Below are 23,720 nucleotides of genomic sequence, written 5' to 3'. Positions count from 1 at the left end.
AAGCTGATCAAGAGAGCAGGACACTGTGGAGTCAGTTGCTGAGAGAAGAACCGATGCCAACCACTCAATGCACAGCACAATCATCAGCTGAAGGAACATGTTCAGTACCAGGGTACATTCACTTAAATGCTCCACAGTGTGAGGAGATCCTTCATCCCCACAATCATGCATCTCTTTAAGTCACCCCTCCTCTGGTGCTCTACCTGAGATTCTTTTTATTCTCCTTAGGTTGTAGATGATTATATAACTTATAAAATTATATAAATGAAATTTGATGTAGCTTAATTTGATCTATCTATCTGTCTATCTATCTATCTATCTATCTATCTATCTATCTATCTATCTATCTATCTATCTATGTGACTGGGACAAAATCTGACCAATCGCAGCCTTCCTCCCTATGACGTTCAGTGACGTAGGCGGCTGTGGCACTTCCTCGTTTGCTTTCTGAGCTGAACCGAAACCAGACGCCCAATTTCAGGATGCATCTATCCAGGTGACGCTGTGTTTGCATTTTTTAACAAACCACAAACATTACAACACCTTTTTACTTACGATGTAGACATCGGCTAACAAGCGGATTCCTGTCTTTGCCTCGAAACCGACAGCCAGCGATGCTTTAGCTTGCTAAGGTTAGTTAGCTAATGGTTAACTGCACCTGCTTGTGTGGGTCATCCAGCCTGTTTTGGTTCCGTCGGTTAACTGTTTAACCAGCTGATGTCAGTGGAGATGTGTAACTGGGCTACTGACTCTCTTTATCAGTGCTAGCTACATAACGCAAACCCAGGCCAATCCTCTTCATTTCTCTCCGCAACAGCAAGCTATTGTTACGTTAAGTAAATGTCCTTACAGATGAAAAGACTGGACGGTTACACTTAACACACAGCTAGCTAAAGTTAGCCTGATCGGGTTCATATAAAGATGATTCTGACATCTCTTTTAATTAGGCTCCGTTTGCTGTAACATTAATGCATTGTTTTCTACAACAGTTTTCTAGTGCATTATAGATCCGGTTTAAATCATAAATACCAACTTCTGCGTTCATTCAGAACTATAGCTACTTGGTTTTCAAGCTAGTTCTATAATTCATTAAATTACATACATGCTTGATTAATTGTTTGGTCTAGAAAGTGTTTTTGCTTGGTGTGATTAAGACTACAGAGGAACTGACCAACAATAAAAAACTGAACAACTCATCTAAGATTGACATTTGAGACATGTAATTATGTTTAATCATTTTTAAGCAGTTATTCCTTTATCAAATTGTTCTTTTCATTGATCAGATCAATTCTCTTTCAGTTTCAGCTCTACTTATATTAGCGGTAGTATTTATTGTTTATTTATTATTATTACTTTTACTGAATTAATATAGCTAGGTGGATATTGAACAAACTAACAACTGGTGCAGGTATTACACAAATGTAATTATTTATGTTAAATGTATACTATAGATGAATAGTCAAAGGCTAACTAGATGAGAAAAAAGATGACATCTTCATATCAGTCATGTTTATTTTATTTATTGCTATTCCCATTTGTTTATTGTCTTTGCCTGACTCAGCCAGTAACATGCATGCATGTATTACGAGAGGACTGACTGCTTGGAGCTGCTTAAGCTGGGATTACAAAGATAGGCTTTATTTAAACACATGGCCCAATCATCTGTCATAGTACTTACATGATTCTCACACACGACCACACCCACCATTAAACCCATCCTTACTTCATTCTTAAAAACATCATCTGTCCATACATGGCTTTCAGTTGTCAATTTGTGTTCCTAATGAGGAAAGATAACCTCATTATTATAATTTGTTTTATTTCTAGGGTTGAAATTTACACGAGGAGGAGAAAACTTGGTTGCTTTCAAGCCTGAACATTATAGTCTTCCTCCATCTGGCCATCAGGCTCTCTGCTTGTTCAGATTGGTGCTCATCCACTTTCTCCCTGCCAACATGTTGTGTTGGGGCAATGCACAAGATGGACAGTTGGGCGCTGGTGTGGAGAGGAACGCTGTGCTTGAGCCAAGGAACTGTCATGTGTTCAGTGGCAGGGGATTGAAAGAGATCGCCTGTGGATGGCAACACTCAATGTTCCTGCTGCGTGATGGTAGTGTGTACACATGTGGCTCTAACAGCTGTGGACAGCTGGGCCATGACAAACCAGGGGCTTCCCCAGGTAAGCGTTCAGTGTTAACACCATATTTATTGACTTTTGGTTAATCATTACAAATTGTAGGTCGCATGAAACTGGTGCACTGTATTTAGTGCCTAGTTAGTGTCTGTGGAAAGTTACCAAAGCCATTTGAGAATGTGGCTGAACGAGACACGAACTCTTCCTAAGTAATTAAAAAGAAATAAACTACAATAGCGAGTAGCAGCTGCAACAAGATTCACTGTGGTCAAGTTACACCCTCATCTGAGAGCAACTCATGATGTCATGGTTTCTAAATACTGGCTGGAATTCTAGATAGCTCCCATCATCTCTTCCTAAAACTGAAGAAACTTTCCAAGTGCGCAGTGAAAATACTTTCACAGGTTGATGCAAGTTTAGCTGCTGGCGTTTTTTAATTTTTTTAACTTGGATGAGTAAACATCTCCAGGATGTATACATTAGGCAAGAACATGAAAATATCACAAACATATATGACAAACAGTTTTTTTTTCGTCCAACATACAATTGATTGGACAGAAAGCTGACATATAATCTGGTTGGAATCTGTAATTGTTTTTAGCATATACACATTTCTGCTTAGATAGTTTCTTTGTTGGGAACAGCAGATTGTGTAACTAATCATATACCAACGGCTATGTTCATATGAAACACCCTCATAACTTGTGAAGTGATTGCAGACACTGGTGGGTCTATGTTAATATCATGGGGGTGGAGGTTTTTGCTGTGTGTTACTTTATATGGGCATGTGGGTGAAGTTGTAACAACGATGAATAAATGCATTAATCACTGGGCACTGAACATATAAGTACCTAAATAGGAGGAGCATTTCCATGATGATATCCCATGCATTGTTTGAGGACTATTGACTTTACTTTTTTTTATCAGTAGGCCTTCATCAGTGGTTTTCATGATTGGATTATTTTTGATCTACAAAATTTACCTTTTTAATGCACCATCATGAAATGAAATAATTGTACATGTTTTATTAGAACGACACACTTGAACGACCATTCAAGTCGTTTCTAAGTTACCACAAACTTTTGAACACTATGGTACATGTATATTTAAACACCAGTAGCATGTGTAATCAAGTTACTCTTTATTTCTATGCAAAAGGAAGCAGGTACATCAACACATTTCATTGTACACTTTACTATGTACATTTGTGCATATGACAATCTTTTTATCTTTTATCTTTTCTTATTAACCCAGTTACATAGCAACTACAGAGTTTCTAATTGTCTTCCTCACACATGCGTTTATTGCGTTTCTTTATTTTCTATGATCTGACATACAGAGGATTGCATGGAGATTAGTGAAATTTTACAGGTCAGTTGAAAACATAGAGGACTTTTATTATTATTATTATTGTTGTTGTTTTTGTTGTTGTTGTTTATATGTAAACTGTTGGACAGTTCTAGGATCTGAATAACAGTTGTTATTGTGTTAAGTCATACAGCACAGGTCTGTTTTCTTTCTGTGGCTGAAAAAAAGATTGCTGATAAGATAGCACATCTATGCCAAATGCTTTGCGTGGGTTGGGTATGAGGGTGTTATGAGGGTATTTCTTCTTCAACAGACCCTAAAGCACAGTTAAATATCATTTGGATTTTGTAGCTTCCTAACTGAAACACCACGGTGAAGATGAGGGGTAGTTGAACTTAGAACAAAATGTTAGAATGAGAATCACAGACCAAAAATCAGCTGTATTGTATCTGGTATTTTTTTGTTTTGTTTTGTTATTTACCATCTCTTCCTCCTCTACACAGAACTCGTCGTAGCTCTGGATACTCAGAAGATAACAATGGTGTCAAGTGGTCGGGCACATTGTGTGGCGATAAATGAGCAGGGTCAAGTGTTTGCCTGGGGAGCCGGTGAAGGGGGGCAGCTTGGCCTTGGGACTACAGAGACAGTTGTTCGAATCCCAAGGTGACTGTGTGGAGGATACACTATAGGAGAACTGAAGCTTTTAGACAGACTGGAATAAAACCTACTAAATGTTGCAGTTGTGAATAGAAACATTACAGATCAACAGTGTACTAAATCTACCAAGTAAGATGATATGGGTACATTTGTTTGGTTCTTACATTGCTATGAATGATTCTGTTCCCATCAAAGTAGATTGCAAAAAATAATCTGTGATACAGTTTTCCAGAGTGAGCAGTCAGACATGCTTTCCTTAGTTTGAAAATGCTGATTTGTTTGTTGTATATTTGTACATAAACAACTTATAATTAATAATGTTTTACCTGATGAATAAGTGTTTTTTCTTGTTTTTCCCAGACTGTTAAAAAGGCTGTGTGACCATCAAATCTCCCAAGTAATGTGTGGAAATCAGCATTGCATTGCACTTTCTAGAGGTGATTAACTAGAAAATTGTGTCCATCTCCTTTATGTCAAAACTGACTCCATATCTAGTTAATATGGTTTGTACTTTATATGTGGCACCAGAATCACACATCTCAAATTCTATATATAGATTATAATGTAATCAAGCTATTTTAATTTTGCCGTGACGTTGTTTCATTAACGGTTAACAATACTGTGTGCTTTTACCTCTCAGATGGCCAGCTGTTCACGTGGGGCCAGAACACCAGCGGCCAGCTCGGTCTGGGTAAAGGAGAGCCCAGCAAGCTGTTCCCACATCCCCTGAAGTCTCTGGCTGGAATTCCTTTGGCACAGATTACAGCTGGGGGAGACCACAGCTTCGCTCTCTCCTTGTCTGGAGCTGTATTTGGCTGGGGCAAGAACAGGGCAGGTCAACTGGGTCTTAATGATAAACAAGGTAATGATCAGCTAGTTAGGAAAGACTATAGACACATTGATTTAAAGCAGAGCTTTGAATGATGTATAATTGTTTTGTTTATATCTATCAATGTATTCGACATTGTGCATTCCACATATAATATTACTTTGACACTGTATAGAGAAGTGTGTATGTTTCATACAGTGAATGTGTGTGTTCACATAAAGAAAATATACGGCCTAATGTCAGATTACAGTAAATGAGAAACAGTTGTAGGTTTACCAGTAGTTATAAGCTGACATTTTGGATGCAAAACTAATGCAGAAACATTTCATGCAAAGCTTTAATTTTCATACAGTGTATGAAAGCGTTCCATTGAAGATTCAGACTGTGGTTCGGTTACCTTTTCAAGTCTTTTCACAAGTCTCACCACTCATCTGAGTAAATACTAAATTAGGACAGTGTGACCTTTCTGGTTTGTTTGTGTTCCCTTCCCCAGATCGTCCTGTTCCGTGCCACATCAAATTTTTGAGATCTCAAAAAGTTGTTTACATCAGCTGTGGCGATGAACATACAGCAGCGCTCACAAAGGTATGAATGCAGCTGAATCTTACCCAGTATTCACATGTTCAAAATGAATTTTACCACATCTGATGACACTGTGGTGACTCACTTTTTGTTACGTGAGCTTGTCAGCGTTGTACAGCCACTCTGCCTGCAGTAAACATATCTAACCCTGACATGTGGGCTCAGTTTGTCCTTGAGCATAATGTTTCTTTAGTTTGACTACGTTTTAACTGCAGTGCTATGTTAGGAATTTCTGTCTCAACCAACACAAAAAATACAAATAAATTCTTTATTATCTCTCTGGCAGGATGGCGGCTTGTTTACATTTGGTGATGGCTCTTGGGGTCAACTTGGTCATGGCTCCACCAATAACGAACTCTTACCCAGACGAGTGCTGGAGCTCATGGGGACTGAGGTGTCCCAGATTGCCTGTGGCAGGTACATTGTATTGTACATTTGTGTTTAACCATTTTACGTGGTAAACCTGAACAATCTAATGCAAAAGCTGTTGGTTTATTGTCATTTTTAAAACTTTAGGTATTGATGGTGGCTTTTAATGTTTTGTCCACACCATTGACTACTTGAGGGGGCAGAATATTAGAAACACCCCTCAGTAAAAGCCTTAAATACCTCCAGGGCCACTATGGTGAAACTAAACATCAGCTTTTTCTGGCACAGTTTGAAAAAATACTGTTATTCCATAGCTACTATTATTCCATCTACTGAATAATAATTTTATTTGATTAAAATAGTAAATGTATACCTTACACCACTCATTGTAAAGTGGTTTTATAGTATGAAGGGTCAGTGTGTTCCACTTCTGCTTTTTCTTTGTGTCAGGCACCACACGTTGGCGTTCGTACCTTCATCTGGTATAGTTTATGCATTTGGTTGTAACAGCTATGGCCAATTGGGGACAGGAATACTGGAAGATGCTTCAAGTCCATTTCCTGTCAAGAGCAGTTTACTGACTGGAAATTTCCATAGAGCAGGTAAGTAGAAGGCTTGTTGCACATTCTGTATATGATGGTGACCAGAATGGCTCTTTCCATTTTTCCATTTGGTTAGTGTGTCCCCTGTTTTCTATGAGGTAACAATTTTGACAAATAAATTGTGGCAGTGTTTTTTCAATTTATTCTTTATTACATGGATAATTCAGAAGTTTTGTCTACTAGAACAAATAAAATATGATTTATGGTCCCGTTCAGGCCTACAAGGTTTTGTAGTTTTTAAAATACACTAACTAAAACATTTTAAAGAAACACTGTTTAATAAGAGTTTAATATCAAGTCAGTTGAACTTCTGGGATATTAATCTGGTCAGTTAAGTAGCAGAGGGGGTTGTTAATCAGTTTCAGCTGCTTTGGTGTTAATAAAATTAACAACAGGTGAACTAGAGGAGAAACAATGAGACAACCCCCAAAACAGAAATGATTTTACAGGTGAAAGCCACTAACATCCTTCCTGACTAGTTTTTTCAGTTTTGCATTTGGCTAGGGTCAGTGTCACTACTGGTAGAATGAGGTGATACCTCATTGTGTGCCATTGTCAGAAGGTTTTCTGTGTCTCCCAGCACAGTCTCAAGAGCATAGAGAAGGTTCCAGGAGACAGGCAGTTAGTCTAGGAGAGCTGGACAGAGCCGTAACCCATCAACAAGACCAGTATCTACTCCCTTGTGCAAGGAGGAACAAGATAAGCACTGTCAGAGCCCTACAAAATGACCTGCAGCAGGCGACTGGTGTGATTGTCTCTAACCAAACAATCAGAAACAGATTTCATGAGGTTGGCCTGAGGGCTAGACGTCCTTTAGTAGATCCTGTGCTCACTGCCCGGCACCGTGGAGCTTGACTGGCATTTACCATAGAACACTAGAATTAGCAGGTGTGCTCTCATCTGTGCTTTTCACAGATAAGAGCATGTTCACCCTGAACACGGTCTGTGACAGACATTAGAAGTAGAAGTAGTACTAGTAGACATTATGTTCTAGTCCATCTAATGCTTCCAGGTTGCACCTCAGACTGTCCGGGAGCTCACTGTTGCCTTAGACCAGATCTGGGGGGAGATACCCCTGGGCATCATCCATCATCTCATTTATCTAGTGTGTTTTCAAAGTGTTCCTTTAATTTTTTTAGAAGTTTTTATTCATACAGCTCAAAACATAGATTATTCATAAATCTGTAAATAGACTTAATAGACCAATAAAAATCCAGTGAAATGGTCTCTGTGAGTTTTACCCAATAGTGAAGTTGTGATGTCATGTAAAATTTCATGCAAATGCTGAATGTTCTTTAAAGTAAGAATTAAAAAAAGTAAAACTTACTACATCTCAAAGTCAGTTTGATTCATTGCTTCCAAATGTTGGCCAGCTAACGTGTTGTCTTTTCTTCATTAGAGTCAAGACAATACACAGTAATCAAAATCATCTGTGGAGGAGACCATAGTTTTTTATTATACTCTAATGAACAGGTATGTGATTTCATAAAACATCCCCACTTCTTAAACTTGTATATTTTATTATGTTACACTTGCCTCTTCTAAACTCAGTTTGATGTCTGTTTTAATTATTAATTGTTTAATTCTTAACATGTCTCTTAACATTTCTGCATAATTGATAGTGTAGCTGTCTCCCAGCCCAACATATATATTATTCATTCTATCTTTCTTCATAATTAAATATCATTTCGAATCAGGTTGGAATCATTTTTGGTTATTAGCTTTCTTTTCTGTAGCAGTAAATGTTTAAAAAAAAATTGCTGTTATTTCCCCAGGTCAATCACCCAGTTGAAGTGATGAGCATCTGTGTATTTGTAGTAGATCTGCCCATAAATATGCAGCATGATTTTTCAGATCTTTTCCCAATATGTATTTTTTTATACGTTAAGCAGGTCCATTAAATATGGCTGTGATCCACCCCAACATCCCCACAGATTTCCCTAGCATGTATGGAATATTGATGATTGGTATTTTTGCTGCTTCAGAGTAATAGAATAATAAATAGGAATTTTCTAACCAAAACAGGAAGTGGAGAAACATGTATTTTTCCCTTTGCTGGCAGGTTGTCAAAACAACTTTAATCAACTGCAGAATTTCACCACAGGGTGGCATTCATGTCTAAACTTTACCAGATCTGGTATAGCAGCTATACTGTATATGGAGCATTTGTGTGGTAAAAATAACCCACCAGTTTCTAGGAATGTGCACTGATAGAGACACAATACACACAGATACTCTGCATTAAAATGTTTAGACCTCAGGTGTGGTGTGCTTACGTTACCTACATGTAGGAAAGAGAGACAGCACCACAGACTAAAGCCTAAATGTCTCTGTGCTAACTTTACCCTACACTGTGAAAATGCTGGTGGAAACTGTCCTCCAAATGTCTGTGACAGCGCTGTAAGGCTCTCTGTGTTTGTCTTCCTCTCTCAGCAGAATTCGGTCCCCTCAGAAGACTTCAGGGTGGTTAACATCAGTAAAAGCCTCTTCCCAATCAATTATGAAAGATTCAATTCATGGAGGTTGAAACTGATGTACAGCACAGATTCCACAGTCTCAAAGTAAGACACTAGAAAAAATAGATTATTTTACATTTACATCTTGGTGTTCTAATGGTGGTTTTATTTTTCACAAAAACAACTTTTTGTTAAATCAGTTATATGCTAATGCTGTCTGGACTCGTTAGTCTGGATTTTTCATCGTAATGTTTTGTTTTATGTTTCTGTGATCAGCGAGATTATAATTCAGCTTTCCTCTACGGCTTGTTGGAACGCCAGCTTCTTGGACCAAAGGTATGCAAACTTAATCACCTAGTGCTCTTTGAGGGTTTTTCTCACATCACAGTATGCAACATTTTCTGCTTCTTTATAGATCAACTGCACTGCATTTTATAGTACTTCTATTACATTTAGCAACCTATATGATAAGAGGTTTGTTAGCTTACCAGTTTATATCATTGCTATAAATGGAGCAGACAAAATATTATAAGCATGTCTAAGTACAGTGCATTTCCCACTGAAAGATGGCGACATTTCAGATCATCTCTTCTTTACACTGTTTACCTGTCAAATTATTTAATTTCTAAATATTTTCTGTTATTTTTAGAGCCCTACATAGTCTGGCACCAAATTATATTAGAGACTTATTGGTATGTTTTTATTATTCTTTTACATCTTTAAATTAAAAGACTTTTTTGAATCACCATTTCTCTTAAACAATTTAAACAAAAACTGAGCATGATCACTTTGGTGAAGGAATGATTTATAGCAGGTCTGTCTTAGTTTTAGCTAAGTGTACCAAATCAACAACCAGCTGTGTGTAAAAAGATATTATGTGAGTTTAAAAGGCACACATAGGCACATATACAGACTCGTATGTCGGCAAAACTCCTGGGAACCGACCGTCACAGGGTTCAGTATAGTTTACCTGTCACACACTCTCACTGGTAGTCATGTCCTCTTGTCCAACAAAACATGCTGCTCATCAGGGCTACAAAAGATGCTATCTGTTTTGTCACTGTTACTGTGAAACCTTATATTTCTCTGATCATCATCCTCTGATGGTTTTTAGTACAAACTCATCAGCAGATACTTATCATGTCCTGAGAATGACCTGTGGAGGTCACCAAGGTGGAAAACAGACCTCTCGGGACAACATTACCCAACTAAATAAAAAGTCACGACCTTCATTTAACTAAACAAATAAGTAAGGGCCTCCAATTGGATAATTACAGCATGGCTGATTATGTTTCAGCTGGCAACAAGTTATTTAACCCTAACTGATGCAGTAAGCAGCTTCTCATTTCTTAAAAAACCATGGCATGGCAATTTTTCACTTCCCGTGGTTGTGGAAAAGCTTTAATTTGTTTCAGAAGGGTCAAATTATTGGCATCAAGCAAAGAAAACATCTAAGGAGATTGATGAAACTACTAGAACTGGGTTAAGAACTAATGGAAGAAGGTCATGTGGTCTGATGAGTCCAGATTTACCCTGTTCTATAGTGATGGTCGAAGTCATGCCCCCATCATGCCTAGTGCCTACTGTACAAGCCTGTGGGGGCAGTGCTATGATCTGGGGTTGCTACAGTTGGTCAGGTCTAGGTTCAGCAACGTTATGTGTCCAAAGAATGAGGTCAGCTGACGACCTGAATATACTGAATGACCAGGTTATTATCAATTGATTTTTGTAAGAGTGTATGACTTTTTTCTTTTTTTTTGGAACGGCAGTGTATTTTGCTTGCTATGTACCTCACTTGTAAGTTGCTTTTGGAGAAAGAGTCTGCCAAATAACTAAATGTAAATGTAAAGATAATAAACTCAGACTGTAGTTATTCCACCAAATATTACTCTGCACATCATTAAGCCAGTTTTTACGTAGTCCAGTACCATAAGTCTGACAAATTCTTGAAACAACAGCTGTGGGATGAGCTGCAGTTGTTTATAGTACACACATGCACACATAGTGCAGTCTTTTCCTCGGTATTAGTGTCACACTTGGTGTTTGGATGTAGACCAAAGACTACTTTTGTCTTCAGTGTTTTTTGTTTGGCAAACAGTGTCTACAAGATTAGATCTCAAGTATTTGTGTTATGACTAAATAGTGTGGAGGATTTTGTGGAAGTGATGTTGTAGGCATCAGCTAGCACTCACTATCCATGGCTCTTCTCCTAGGCTAAAGAGGATATGTTCTTTAGGGATTGACTTAAATACATTTAGGAGTGTACACCTAACCATTGTGTTTGGAATCAACACATCTACCATTGTGACCAGCCATGTGATGTTATGGAAAACACACTGTAGTGTACCTGCAGTTGCTTTGGAAACATTTCACAATGTTCGAATCTACTGTGATCACTGACAGATTATAGATGATCCTGATAACTGTGTGTTTTCTTTCTCAGTGATGATATCCACTTTAAAACAAACCCAAAGATCCCAGGCATCGATCTCAACTCAGTCAGACTACTGTTTGAGGCACTCAGCAAACCAGCCTTCTCTGGACTTATGGAGCAGGTAACAATCCATTTACAGACGTAGTAATAAGTATGTTAGTAACCTTCTAATTCTCTAGAAATATCTGTGTTTGTATTTTTTGGTATCCATACAAAGTGTTTTTTTGATTTTATCCTCTGAGGCAAAATGCCCAAATACCTCAAATAAGGCTCAACATGTCTCATATTTCATATAGAGAGAAGACTTTTAATCAGCCTCCTCTTTTTTTGGTTTTGTCATCTTAATAAAGTGGTGAAAGAATGATGTGCATATTGTGCTTGTTTTGAAAGTACATTGAGTTCTGCCACAAATTCATGGCACAAAATGCAAAAGTGAGTCATAACCTCTAACATTAGCTCGGTAATGTTAGGTTTGCGACTCGTGTATCTCATGAATCTCATGAATTATAATCTGTGTGTAGACTGAGGCCACATTCCAAACCACAAAATGCTGCTCCCAAAATGTAGTGACTGGTCTGTTTGGCTAATGTCTCCCGCTGCCCGGTGAATCCAAGTTGTTTCAGAAATGAAATATGTTTAATGTTTACATATAAGTTTCTCTGTTGTTTTATTAATATCTTTAAGCATATTGCATAAAACAATAATACTACTTTTCAATATAAAACCATATAATTAAGAATAAAGATATGTGTCCAACCCTCTGTTTAGGCCACCAAGAGCTTTGAGAGCCTATTGATCCCTCAGCTGCCACGCTCTCCTCCTGATGTCGAGGCCATGAGGATCTACCTCATCTTATCAGAGTATCCGGCCCTGCAGGACTCCAAGAACTATATCCGCCTCACTATCCCCCTGGCAATGGCCATCCTCCGGCTAGACACCAACCCCAGCAAAGTATTGGGTATCATATGTGCATGCACGCTAGATGTTTTAAACTGATCAGGTCATTTAAATTCCCCTCTGGTTGCTACAGCACATCATTTCATATTACACCACGTTCCACCATCTGACCTCACACCACATAACTCTTTAGTTTATATCCACAATATGTCAGCATCCTCATCCATATCCATGTCACCTACCTACTAAATGCTTAGCCTGATACCTGTTTCTGGTAGCGACAGATCATTGAAGAAACCACACTGCAGCTTACCACACAGCTAATTGCAGTAACATTTTATCATGTTTCTTTAAGGTATTTTCTCAGTGATTTGATTTTACCTTCTTTTCTGTCCATGCAGACAACTGGTGGTGTTTAGTGGACGGCAATGTGTTCACCAGAATGGTTGACATGTACAAAAGCATTGTTGTGTTTATGCTAACGGGAGGCAAGACTCTTCTCGTACCGATGTTCTACGAAAACTATTTTCTTGCCACGCTGAGTCTGCTGGAGAAACTCCACAAGGTATCCACAGCGGGTCACCTACTGCTCCTGTAAACAAGCTATAAAGTCTGCATTGTTCCTCAGTACAGTTTAACGAGGAACTGTGTTTGTCCTGGTAAAATTGTTCTTGGAAGTTGCTGAGGTAATTGTTAGTCTTCTGAGTACTGTGGTATTTCCTGGAGCTCATGCAGGTTCCATGTTCCCAGGTAAACTTAAAAGCCCACCATGTGGAGTACAGTCGCTTTTATATCCCTGACATCAGCAGCCTGGTGGACATTCAAGAAGACTACCTCAAATGGTTTCTGAGTAAAGCTGAGATAGTGAGTGGCCACACACACACACACACACACACACACACACTTTCAGATGCACTACTCTTAACTTGTTCTTCCCAGCATATGCAGACTGTGTGGATTTTCTTCAGAACTGCTCGTGTTGTCAGTTCCTGATATTCAACGAGTGTCTAAGGTCACAGACAGCCATGTAACATTACTTGTATCTTATTACTCTAAAAATATCTTCTCCTTCTGTTTTCTAGAAAATGGGATCATCTCCTTCACAGGTACTTGATTTAAACATTGACCTTTAAAGTTAAATATCAGACTTGTTTTTAATAAGATAATATGTATAAAGTATATTTGAACCATTTCCTGTTCTCCCTGCAGAGTGACTTTCCCTCAGTGAACCTATGTGCCTATCCGTTCATACTGAACGCCCAAGCCAAGACAACCATGCTGCAAACAGATGCTGAACTGCAAATGCAGGTACCTGCTACTAATATAAAAGTAGTTGTGTCTTCATTCTGATTAAAGTTGTGATTAGTGATTAGTTTTGATTAAATAACGATTTGCATTTTAACAAACTGTGTCATAATTAGTCAGTATTATTTATTCAATAATGTTTTTTTTTTAATTGTCTCTACTTCTTTCTTACCACCAAGATGGCAGTAAGCGGTGCAAACCTACACAATGTCTTAATGCTGCTCACACTGGAGCCCCACCTTGCCAGGAATCCTTACCTGGTGCTTCATGTGCGCAGGAACCGTTTAGTAAGCGACACATTACGTGAGCTCACCATGTACTCTGATGTGGACCTCAAGAAGCCGCTTAAGGTGAGCCTTTGTTTATCATTCGGTCAAATCTTTCGTCTTCCAAAGATCTCTGTACCTTTTTGTGATATTGTCTTGTTCCTCCCAGGTGATCTTTGATGGAGAGGAGGCGGTAGATGCTGGTGGAGTAACTAAAGAGTTCTTCCTGCTGCTGTTGAAGGAGCTGATGGACCCTGTCTATGGGATGTTCACGCATTACAATGAGTCCAACCTACTGTGGTTCTCAGACAAAGTAGGTTACAGTGCAAAGCTGAACAGTTGTCCCTTGTTAAGTAGAAATACTTCATACTACATTGATCACATCACTTACTTATAAATAGATGAGCTTTGTGTATCATCTTAATATTATGTTATTGATGTAAAAGTGATTCATCATTATAAAGAATAACAGGTTGGTCTCTATATTTCAGTACCAGTATATCACATATCAAAACTGATTGGCCATAAATAGTACTGAATTATTGTGACTTTTCATTTTAGGTTCAACCCGAAACACTTTAGGGACAAAAATACACATTAGATATCTGTTTTTTTAAAGGCTGGAGCTTTCAAGTAACAACAGCAGCATGCAGTGAAACATGAGCGTTTCCTGGTTGCTGATGGTGATTGTTGTTTTTGTTACTTTGTCTTTGTTACATTCTTTGAAAGGCCCGTTGAACAACTCCTGTGCTTGTCGCCAGCGAGAGGCAGAGAGTGCCAAGAAACACAGAGTTAGAGAAAAGGCACCTGGGAAGTTTTACAAAAGCTCATTTGTTGAGAAGTTTGATGGGAAATTTTTTAGCTTTTGTTTTCTTTGTGTAACACTTAATTAGTGTATAATGGACCTTAAGAATAAGAGCTCTGGCTTTTATTTTCACTTGTGGCTGTTTTAGTATATGTCAGTGGGGACTTTCAGGTTTTCAAAACACATACCTCTATCTGTCCCTGAACTTCAAGATTAGTTTCTTAAGTGAAATAATAATGATGCAGCAGTGAAAAAGAATGCTCATGACCCCAATATATGCCCTTTTTGTCTGTGTATATTAATTTTATTAACTTTGTTAAATCCTACATTTAGTCATATCTTACAGCATGTTGCAAAATTTGCCCAGTGACATGTTTAAAACACAAATAAATAAATGTAGAAATGTAATAACGTATGTTTTTGTAGTTCCTTTTCATATTTCCTGCCTTGCTGTATGTTGTTCAGTGTTGGAAAGCACTATGTGTCCGTGTAGTTGGAGAAGTCAGCATTTGTGATAGATGATAGACAGGTACAACTGAGAAGTGGGAAGAAAACAATACAAAAGTACAATACAATGTGTTTGTGTCTCCAGTGTTTTGTAGAGCAGAACTGGTTTCACCTGATTGGGATCATCTGTGGTTTGGCCATCTATAACTCCACGGTGGTGGATCTCCATTTCCCTCTGGTTCTCTATAAAAAGCTGCTTGGTGTATCACCGACCCTGGAGGACTTCAAGGAGCTCTCACCCACTGAGGCCAGGTAATCGAGCTATTGGGTCACTTTGCAAAGCAGAATTTAGTACTGTGGATTCACACAGATGGTAGCTTTGCGTCTTTTTTTTTTTAGATATTGTATCGGATGCAAACAGTTTATGTTCAGTCTGTCAATATCCTACGAGAACCCCACCAGTCCAAAATAAAACTTTATTTAAAGATAGCAAAAGAGACTCATAAAGGCATTAGTGTTTTCTGTTAGTCCTCAAGTGTAAGCAAAATCCCATTGTGTTTGAACGCATCAAAAAAATTTGCCATGCGAGCTTGTCGTCAGGCAGCTACAGTGTGTCACACTCTTACATAACCCGTGCTTTTTGATCTAGCAGAGAATTTGAGTACCCCTGGGAAATGCCTCTTCATTGAATTTGCAGGAAGAAGGTGTGCTTCTTTGGTGCCTAATAGTCTCTAGTTGACTATTGATTTTCAGATTAGTCTTTTGAAAGTAGGGCTCTGCAGCCTGTGGTGCTGCAAAATGACCTCAGCCCAGTGGTACAGGTCAAATTGTAAGACAATGATTCTCCATCCTCTTCGACTTATTAGGATTTCCTTTGCAAATAGGCTACATGTGTTCATCTACAGCACATTCTTTGTAGGAAAACTAACCCGTTTCCTATTATTTGTTAATAGGTTACCTACAGGTTTTCATTTTAAATGTCAAACTGAGTCGGATTTAAACCTGGGATGGTATCAACTTTCTGATGAGGTAGAAACTTTGTGGCATCATCCCACACAGTTACAGATGCTGCTGCAAGGCAGATGGTATTTTTACACCCATGAATAAAGGTCTTTGCTCTAAGTATGTTACAGTATGTCTTGTATGAGTTTGCTTCTGGGTCTGACCTTGTATTAGTTCAGTAATTCCCCACAGTCGTGATCATGTTTTTAGAGTGTTTGTCTTTTGCAGCATTTATTCATTGCCTTTATTTGTTTGTAGGAGTCTGCAGCAACTTCTAGACTATGAAGGAAGTGATGTGGAGGAGACCTTTCTTCTCAGCTTTGCTGTGAGTGTCACTTTTTGTCTATTAATGTGTTTTTTCATTGTAGGTTTGTAGGTTAAGACATGAAAAGACTTTAAGACTTAAGCTTGACACTGTAGTTTATTTGTGCATTCACTTGAATTACTGTATTATCACTTGACAAATAGTGTCACAAAAAAGAGATTTACTAAGATTTTTCACCAAATTTAACAAATTAAACGTTTCTGTAAACCTAAAATAAAAAGTATTGTGTGTTCGGTAGGTCTGTAATGACTGTAGTGTGTGATAAGTGAAAACACAATGCAAAACCTTAACTCACCAAACTCACAGGTCGAGGCCGAAGAACAAGAGAAGAGAGAATTGTTTGAGAATTAACCCACGCTCAACGTCGGCAGAGTGGAAGGAACAGGATATTCTATTATTGTCCCAATTTGTCAGTGTTTATTCTTTCATGGTGGTTAGCCCTATTGCTAACATGTAATCACACCAGATAAACAGACTAAATTAGTTTCTTTTGTGGTGTTATCTGTTCATAGCTGTTTGTTAACAATGCGACAGCTTCTATGAAATTACCTAAATCAAAAAAGATTTAGACATACAGACATAGAAATTTGTATTAATAACAAGCTTCTTAGCATTTCTGTTTATTGTTCTCTGGTTATTGCTTTGTGCATGTTAAAAACAAAGATGTTTGTTGTGTGAAACAAAAAGATGATCACTGTGTAGCAGCAGAGAGAAGAGGGCTCGTGTGACCAAAATCTGATTTAATGTTAGATGCCCCCATTTGTCTTTGGTGTTGACCTTATTAATGAAAATAAATCACATATATCCTACAAAATCTGCACATCTGCTTTGTAAAAATCTACAAAGCTGTGATCTAAAATGTGTTGTTCTGATTGTATTCCCATGTCAGATCACCAGGGAGAACTACGGGATGACAGAAGTCAAGGAGCTGATCCCGGGAGGAGAAAGCATCAGTGTGGACAAAAATAACAGGTGAGGCAGCTGAAAGTGTAAGCGAACATTTCAGCTGATTGGATTTTTGTGAGAACACATTCATCAAGTCTCGTTTGATGATTGATTTGAAAATGATCTTGTTTTATGAGTATGTATAATGCCCCGCACTCTCTCTCTCTCTCTTTCTCTTTCTCTGAGAGACAAACAGATGACAGTGAGGTTTTTTAATATATTTTGTTCCAGCACTGAGCTTATCATGGGCTCATACAGCCGGCAGCTCGTGTCCCATTGTTTCAGCTGAAGGTCACGTTCCGTGTTTAAACATCTAAAAAAAAAAAACAAAACCAAAAAACAAAGACTTGGTATTTGAGCGTTGCTCTGTGTCTAATCCCCGACCATCCCCACCCTGTTTCTTAACCTCGTCCTTGTGCCAGTGCCATTGATTACAGTGTTATATGGAGGAGTCCCCAGAGAGTTGTGGGGTGGGCACATGTCAACATTTCTGGCTGCCGGTGCTGAACAGATGGCGAAAGCGGCAGTGACCCAAGTTGTTCCTGCAAAATCCCTTCAGTGCTCAGATATAAAAATGTAATTACACGGCTAAATAGTAGAGAAATCTCTGTCACTGCAGTGTGAAAAGGAAAAAAAAACATATATATTGATTTAGACTGGAGGATTAATCGGACAGATGATTTCCTGTCTTTCTGTGTTAGATTTCTCAGGCTTTTGTACATTTCAGAAGATGTGGTATGTCTCTGTTTAGCTGTTCAGCTTAACGAGGTGCTCAAGGGCAGAACTTGTTTGCATGCTGGTCTGAGGCTGAGGAGCTGATTCTCTGTTCCCTGCAGATCGGCTGTCATCTTTAAACTCAGCGAAACCATATTTTGGGGTCGCAGTGTTTCCTTCTTTTTTCTGTTGAAACAGGAAATTGTGCTGAAACTAAATCACTGAATCATTATTTCTAATTCCTGATTTCTTTATATAAACAAATGGCTGAATGTTGCAAAAGGTGGTAGGAGTTTTACGATGTCTTTTAAACCTTTGTGCTCTTTATTAGAATTTAAACTAAACTTCTGTAGTACGAAACAGTGTTTACCTGCATTGTTTATTTGTAGTGATGGACTCCCAGGTGGATCCAGCAGGGATGAAGAGATTATCCATTTAATCTTCTTAATCAACTTCTGCAGTGACACCTCAGCGACATGTGAACACATTCAGATCAGGTCAAATGAAGAGGGGTGGATGATGCACTCCTGTGAGCCTCAGAAAACATTAAATGACTCCGAAACACAGTTAAACTAATACTGGATAAAGCTGGTTTTACACACACAGTCATGTTTCCATCACTTCGCAAATCATTACACTGACTTACATTCATTTCCTGGAAACCTTCCCCAACCCTAACTATAGACTCCACTTGCTAAACCCTAATGTCTTCACTAATGATTTACGTAATGGGGACTTGCTTTTTGTCCCCAAAAGGAAGGCGAGTCCCCACAATATGACTGTGTTAACAGATTTATGTCCCCACAATACCGGTTAATACACATGTACACACACAGAAACCGACACACAGATGCAGACATAATTAGGGAGGAAGCAAGTGTTTACAGTCACACCTTGAAGTCTGAATAAATTCCTTCCTTATAAGCTGATTTGTGAGGATGCAGCTGTTGCTCAGAACAAATTAATGATCTGTATGTTTACTTACTGTGTGTGTGTGTGTGTGTGTATGTGTGTGTGTTTTTCAGGAATGAGTTTGTGGAGGCCTATCTGCGCTACGTGTTCTCAGACTCGGTGAGTGAGCAGTATTCGGCCTTCTCCTCTGGTTTCCTGAAGGTGTGTGGGGGGGAGATCTTGTCACTGTTCCAGCCGTCTGAGCTGATGGCCATGGTGGTCGGCAACAACAACTACAACTGGGAGGAGATGGAGAAGGTCAGCATATGGTTTATAAATCCAAACATGGAGTGTTTGTAGGAACCATGTGTCTTGTTTGATTTTTCTGGAAACTGGTTGCTTTGGACACATTCAGCAGGAATTTCTTTCCATTTCCTGCTTGTGGTCAGATCTGCCTCCAAGCTTGTTTTTTTTTTTTTTTTGTCTGTTTTCTGAACACATGTAAACCTCATAGTTGGTGCAAACCGATAGTTGTGAATGCGATAATGATCACGTTTCAGAGCAGGATATTCGACTTTTACTTCATCAGCATCTGGCATGTTAGTCACAGAAGAACAAAACGGAAATACATTCAATTACAAGACAATGATAGTAACATGAGTCATGATTTTGTTCTGACCTCTTTCAGCTCAACCCTGTTAACACTGTTAGTTTAGCATGTTAACAAGATGAAAATACTCCTGTTAACTGTTGTATGCCTAATCTGGCAGCTCAGATTGTTTGTAAAAGCCAGTGCATGAAATATATGCTGAGATATTTCACTGAATTAGTGAAACCTGAAAAATGAGAGGTCAGTTTAAGTTAGTTAATCTTCTGGGGATCATGACATGAGTGGAAAAACTGAGATTTTTAAGATAAGTAGTTACAAAGGCTAATGTGAGAAATGTGCACTAGTTCTTCTGTTGTAGGCGAACAATAAACAGATGGATGCTCGTCTCTGTTTAATTTATTTTACTGATTAATGATGTGCAACTGCCACATGAGAAACGGCTCCAAGGAAAAGCTTTTAATCATTACATCTCTCCGACCTTTTTTCTGCAGAATGCTGTTTACAAAGGGGAATACACAGCCACTCATCCAACAGTCCGATTATTCTGGGAGGTTTTCCACGAGTTCCCTCTGGAAAAGAAGAAGCAGTTCTTATGTAAGCGCTTAATTGCCTCACTGCTGAATACTGCATGACAGTTTACTTCTCACGCGCTCAGCCTCAGACCTTTTACCAGTGCTGTAGTAATGTTCAGGTTTGTCCTGCATGAGAATATACTTTAAATGTAGTGTTGCCTTAGATCTGCACATATTCTGCCTTTACTAACATCCAACAAAGTTGATAATAAATCATATTTTAAGAACTTTATCAAAAGCATTACTGCATTTAACTAAGCTCCTAATCAGTGCTGACTTCACTGATTAGGAGCTTAGTTACATGCAGTTCTGGGTGTTTTTCTCTTGTGTCATGGTACATGTTGTTGTAGATATTTTTACAGTTTTATTTAGTAAGTAAGCAGAAACTGTACTGTAAAAGGAAGTACTGATGATTTCCCCTGAACAGGCTCTTGCCCTGTTCGTGTGGTCATACATTCCCTTCCATTTCCCCAAAACTACAGTTACTGTGGTCAGTGGTCAAAACTATAACTAGAGTTGTAAACTCATGTCATGAGTAATAGAGGAGGTGATTGTTCAAACTGGTTACATGCCTGCCTAAGAAGTACACAGTTATATCTTAGTTATTTCCAACTTATCCCTGTGTCTCTTACTGCAGTGTTCCTGACTGGCAGCGACCGCATCCCCATCCACGGCATGGAGAGCATGCGCATCATCATCCAGTCCACCACAGCCGAGGAGCACTACCTGCCGGTGGCCCATACCTGCTACAACCTGCTGGACATGCCTCGCTACCAGACCAAAGACATCCTGCGCCGCCGTCTCACTCAGGCTGTGGAGCAGTACGAGGGCTTCAGCCTGGTCTGAGGCGGGGAGGAGATCTGCAGCAGTCTTAATGCACTTTAACAGCAATACAGCCGCACGTCGGTGTCAAAAGACACTCGATACAGGAGGACCATTCTCTCTACTGTATGCTCTTACAAGATTGTTAAGGATCTTGAATTTAAAGGTCTATCTATGTAAATGCAAAGTATTATGTTTTTATTGCTTTGGGCAAAGTTTCTCAACCTTTAAGGACCAGATGAAGGAAACTACAAATGCTCATTGATGGATATTTGTTTAAAATATATCAGAAAAAGAAAAAGACACAAAAATAATAAGGATGTATGTCATATTGAAATTCACAGCTGTGGATCACAAAAGGTTTAGGACCTAAAATCAAAGGCCAGGGAAGGTTGAGAAACTCTGGCTTCGAGTGTTTGTGCAATTGTATTTGTCTTTTTCTTTTTTGTATGTGTATTTTATATTCAACCCCTTAAATTCTATTTTTCACCTTTAAAGAATTATGTTATTAACTTGAGACATCACAGTATATCCACTTTTTGTTATTTTTAATTTATTAAATAGAGTGGTTATTTTTTGACAAAATAAATATGTGTATATATAAATATATGTATATGTAGATAGCACTTTAAATATAATCTTTACCCCTGATACTGGAGGAGTGTTCAACAAACTGATCCTTTTAAATCTGGACACCAGCATGTCCTCTGTCGCCTGATTTTTTTTTTGTTTTAACAGACAGATGAACATCTGGCACGCAGAAAGGTGCAGGAAGAAACAGTGAATCATTTGCCGTCTCGTTCCTTTTCAGCTGTGGATCACAGAGCAGCTGACTTTTGTCTTTAACCTGCATTCAACAGTGTTGCCTTCTACAGTAAAACCTACATTATGTACACGCTGACTTTTTAAAGTTAATTTACAGTGGTTGTTGTCTGTGTGCATGTTTTGGGTGAAAGCAAAAACCTAATTGTCATAAAAAAAAGTTTGACATTTTGAGAATTATTAACTTTCTGTCAGAGGGTTAAATGAGAAGATTGACAACATGAATGATTGTAGTGACTGTAGACTGCGTAGGGTCTGTAATGCTGTAGTCATGCAATGATTGAGTTGGAAATGATCACCTATAATTGGATTTTATTTAGTGGTAACTGCCCACATTGCTGTGTTTGCATGCTTTCTGCCTAATTAATGGTGTTAGAAAATGTTGAGACAGTTTATACAAGTCAGAATTAGTTTCCCTCTTGGTTGCTTTTAATTATGCAGCAGTTTTACCTGAGTTCGGTGACTAGACACCAGGAAGCCACTAGCTTCGTAACAAAATCTGCACATCATCAGTTCACAAAATGTATTTCCATCTGTGTAGAAGTGAACACTGGATTAGAAGTAGTTTGGCAGTATGTGGCTCAGACCGGTGTTTTTGACCTGTATCAAATTCTAGGAAACTAATTTAAACTATTATGTCCCACTTTAATATTGCATGCTGTATTGACGCTGTTGTTAAATACAGTCCCACCTTAATGTTTACATAGCACTGGGTGTATTTAAGGTAAATGAACTGAGGTAACTTATTTAAGTACACATTTAACATTTAATTTCTTTGTTTTCAGACTAAACTATCCCAACGTCACAGTTGAGTAGAACTAAGTAGAAACGCCTGTAATTTTGTCACAGGACAATTGGGCGCTCGCACTAAAACAATGATTTAAGGTTTTTTTACTTTTCTTTTTTGTACAAATTCAACTTATTGCATGTAACATACAAATGATCAAGATTCAGGTGAAGCGTTCACGACTGAGATGTGCTTGTTTTCTAGGCTAAGCTAACTGGCTAAGTTTCAAATGAACAAGAACAGACACATACAAATATAGATCTTCTCATTTAACTCTCAACTATAAAGCTAATGACTGTATCAATTATTATTACTATGACCATAAATATACAAGCATTACCATTAAAGATTGAATTAGCTGTAGCTGTTTCCAAGTTACAGATAATTATATTGTGACATTTGTGGCAGAACAACACAATAAGCCCATAGCTAGCGTTCGCTGCAGGCAGATGATCCAGTAAATGTACTAGATAAAAGATATAAAACCCCTAAAATTTATTTATTCCTACAGTCAAACCTAATAATCAAGAATAATGTTTGACTAGGTTGTGCAAATGTGTGAAATGGTCTATATGTATATATATTTTTTTATATATTTCATACACGACGGTGGTGTCAGTGACATGACTGGATGTGTCCTGAGGTCACACTGACACGTCTATTTAGCAATAACAAACTGAAACAGCCCGGTCATATAGTGAAAACTCGGGGTCAAACTTAGCTCTATACTGCATGTACACCGATCTACATGTTCAGTCAGTATTTGTCTTAAATAAATCTTATTTCTCCTGCAAAGTTTAGTCCTATGCAAAGGTTTGTTCAGCCCTCGACTTTTTTGCACCTTTTCATGTGCTACAAAAAATGTGATTTTTGCATATTTGTCTTGGAAATATACACAAAGCTCTCTGTTCCAGCTCATTTTTAAAAAATAAAATACAACAGAAAAGCACATGTTCTGCATGGTTGATGATTGAATTGTGAATCCGTTATGTATGAAAATTGTCATCATGTTTCTAAATGTTCATATTTAGTAGCTGTTGGCACCTTTTTTTTCCCATTGGTTTGATCTGTTAAAGGCTGATGATGCAGATGAATAAACATTTTGACACCAACTCAGTCACACAAAGAAAAAGCGCACAT

The 23,720-nt window shown here is 38.3% G+C and overlaps 1 protein-coding gene across 4 annotated transcripts; it reads left to right on the top strand.

Annotated features, from left to right (window-relative positions):
• The first annotated feature begins 399 nt into the window (after positions 1–399).
• herc3 (HECT and RLD domain containing E3 ubiquitin protein ligase 3) lies at positions 400–22,943 on the top strand. Of its 4 annotated transcripts, none has more exons than XM_026359855.1 (25): positions 400–496; positions 1,828–2,178; positions 3,945–4,104; positions 4,459–4,535; positions 4,739–4,960; positions 5,421–5,512; positions 5,796–5,926; positions 6,329–6,480; positions 7,880–7,953; positions 8,917–9,041; positions 9,213–9,272; positions 11,380–11,491; positions 12,139–12,328; positions 12,669–12,832; positions 13,018–13,131; positions 13,350–13,373; positions 13,477–13,575; positions 13,752–13,922; positions 14,008–14,151; positions 15,236–15,402; positions 16,351–16,417; positions 17,307–17,389; positions 19,102–19,285; positions 20,069–20,171; positions 20,787–22,943. In XM_026359855.1, exons 2-25 carry the CDS (start codon positions 1,956–1,958, stop codon positions 20,993–20,995), a joined length of 3,147 nt encoding a protein of 1,048 aa, XP_026215640.1. In that variant the 5' UTR covers positions 400–496; positions 1,828–1,955; the 3' UTR covers positions 20,996–22,943. The 4 variants fall into 4 exon arrangements, with proteins under 4 accessions (XP_026215640.1, XP_026215637.1, XP_026215639.1 ...); XM_026359852.1 differs by having other exon boundaries at positions 8,914–9,041; XM_026359854.1 differs by lacking the exon at positions 400–496 and adding an exon at positions 503–632 and having other exon boundaries at positions 8,914–9,041.
• Positions 22,944–23,720: the final 777 nt, after the last annotated feature.

Source organism: Anabas testudineus, chromosome 1, assembly GCF_900324465.2.
Source record: "Anabas testudineus chromosome 1, fAnaTes1.2, whole genome shotgun sequence".
NCBI lineage: Eukaryota > Metazoa > Chordata > Actinopteri > Anabantiformes > Anabantidae > Anabas > Anabas testudineus.
The sequence above is the reverse complement of the archived record's forward strand: the minus strand, read 5'-3'. Positions and strand labels throughout refer to the sequence as shown.

Coding starts and splice junctions, on each gene's coding strand:
- herc3 (XM_026359852.1), top strand. CDS start 1,956: ATGTTGTGTTGGGGCAATGCACAAGATGGACAGTTGGGCGCTGGTGTG. Junction 6,481..7,879: donor TGGAAATTTCCATAGAGCAG/GTAAGTAGAAGG, acceptor TTTCTTCATTAG/AGTCAAGACAATACACAGTA. Junction 15,403..16,350: donor CTCTCACCCACTGAGGCCAG/GTAATCGAGCTA, acceptor ATTTGTTTGTAG/GAGTCTGCAGCAACTTCTAG.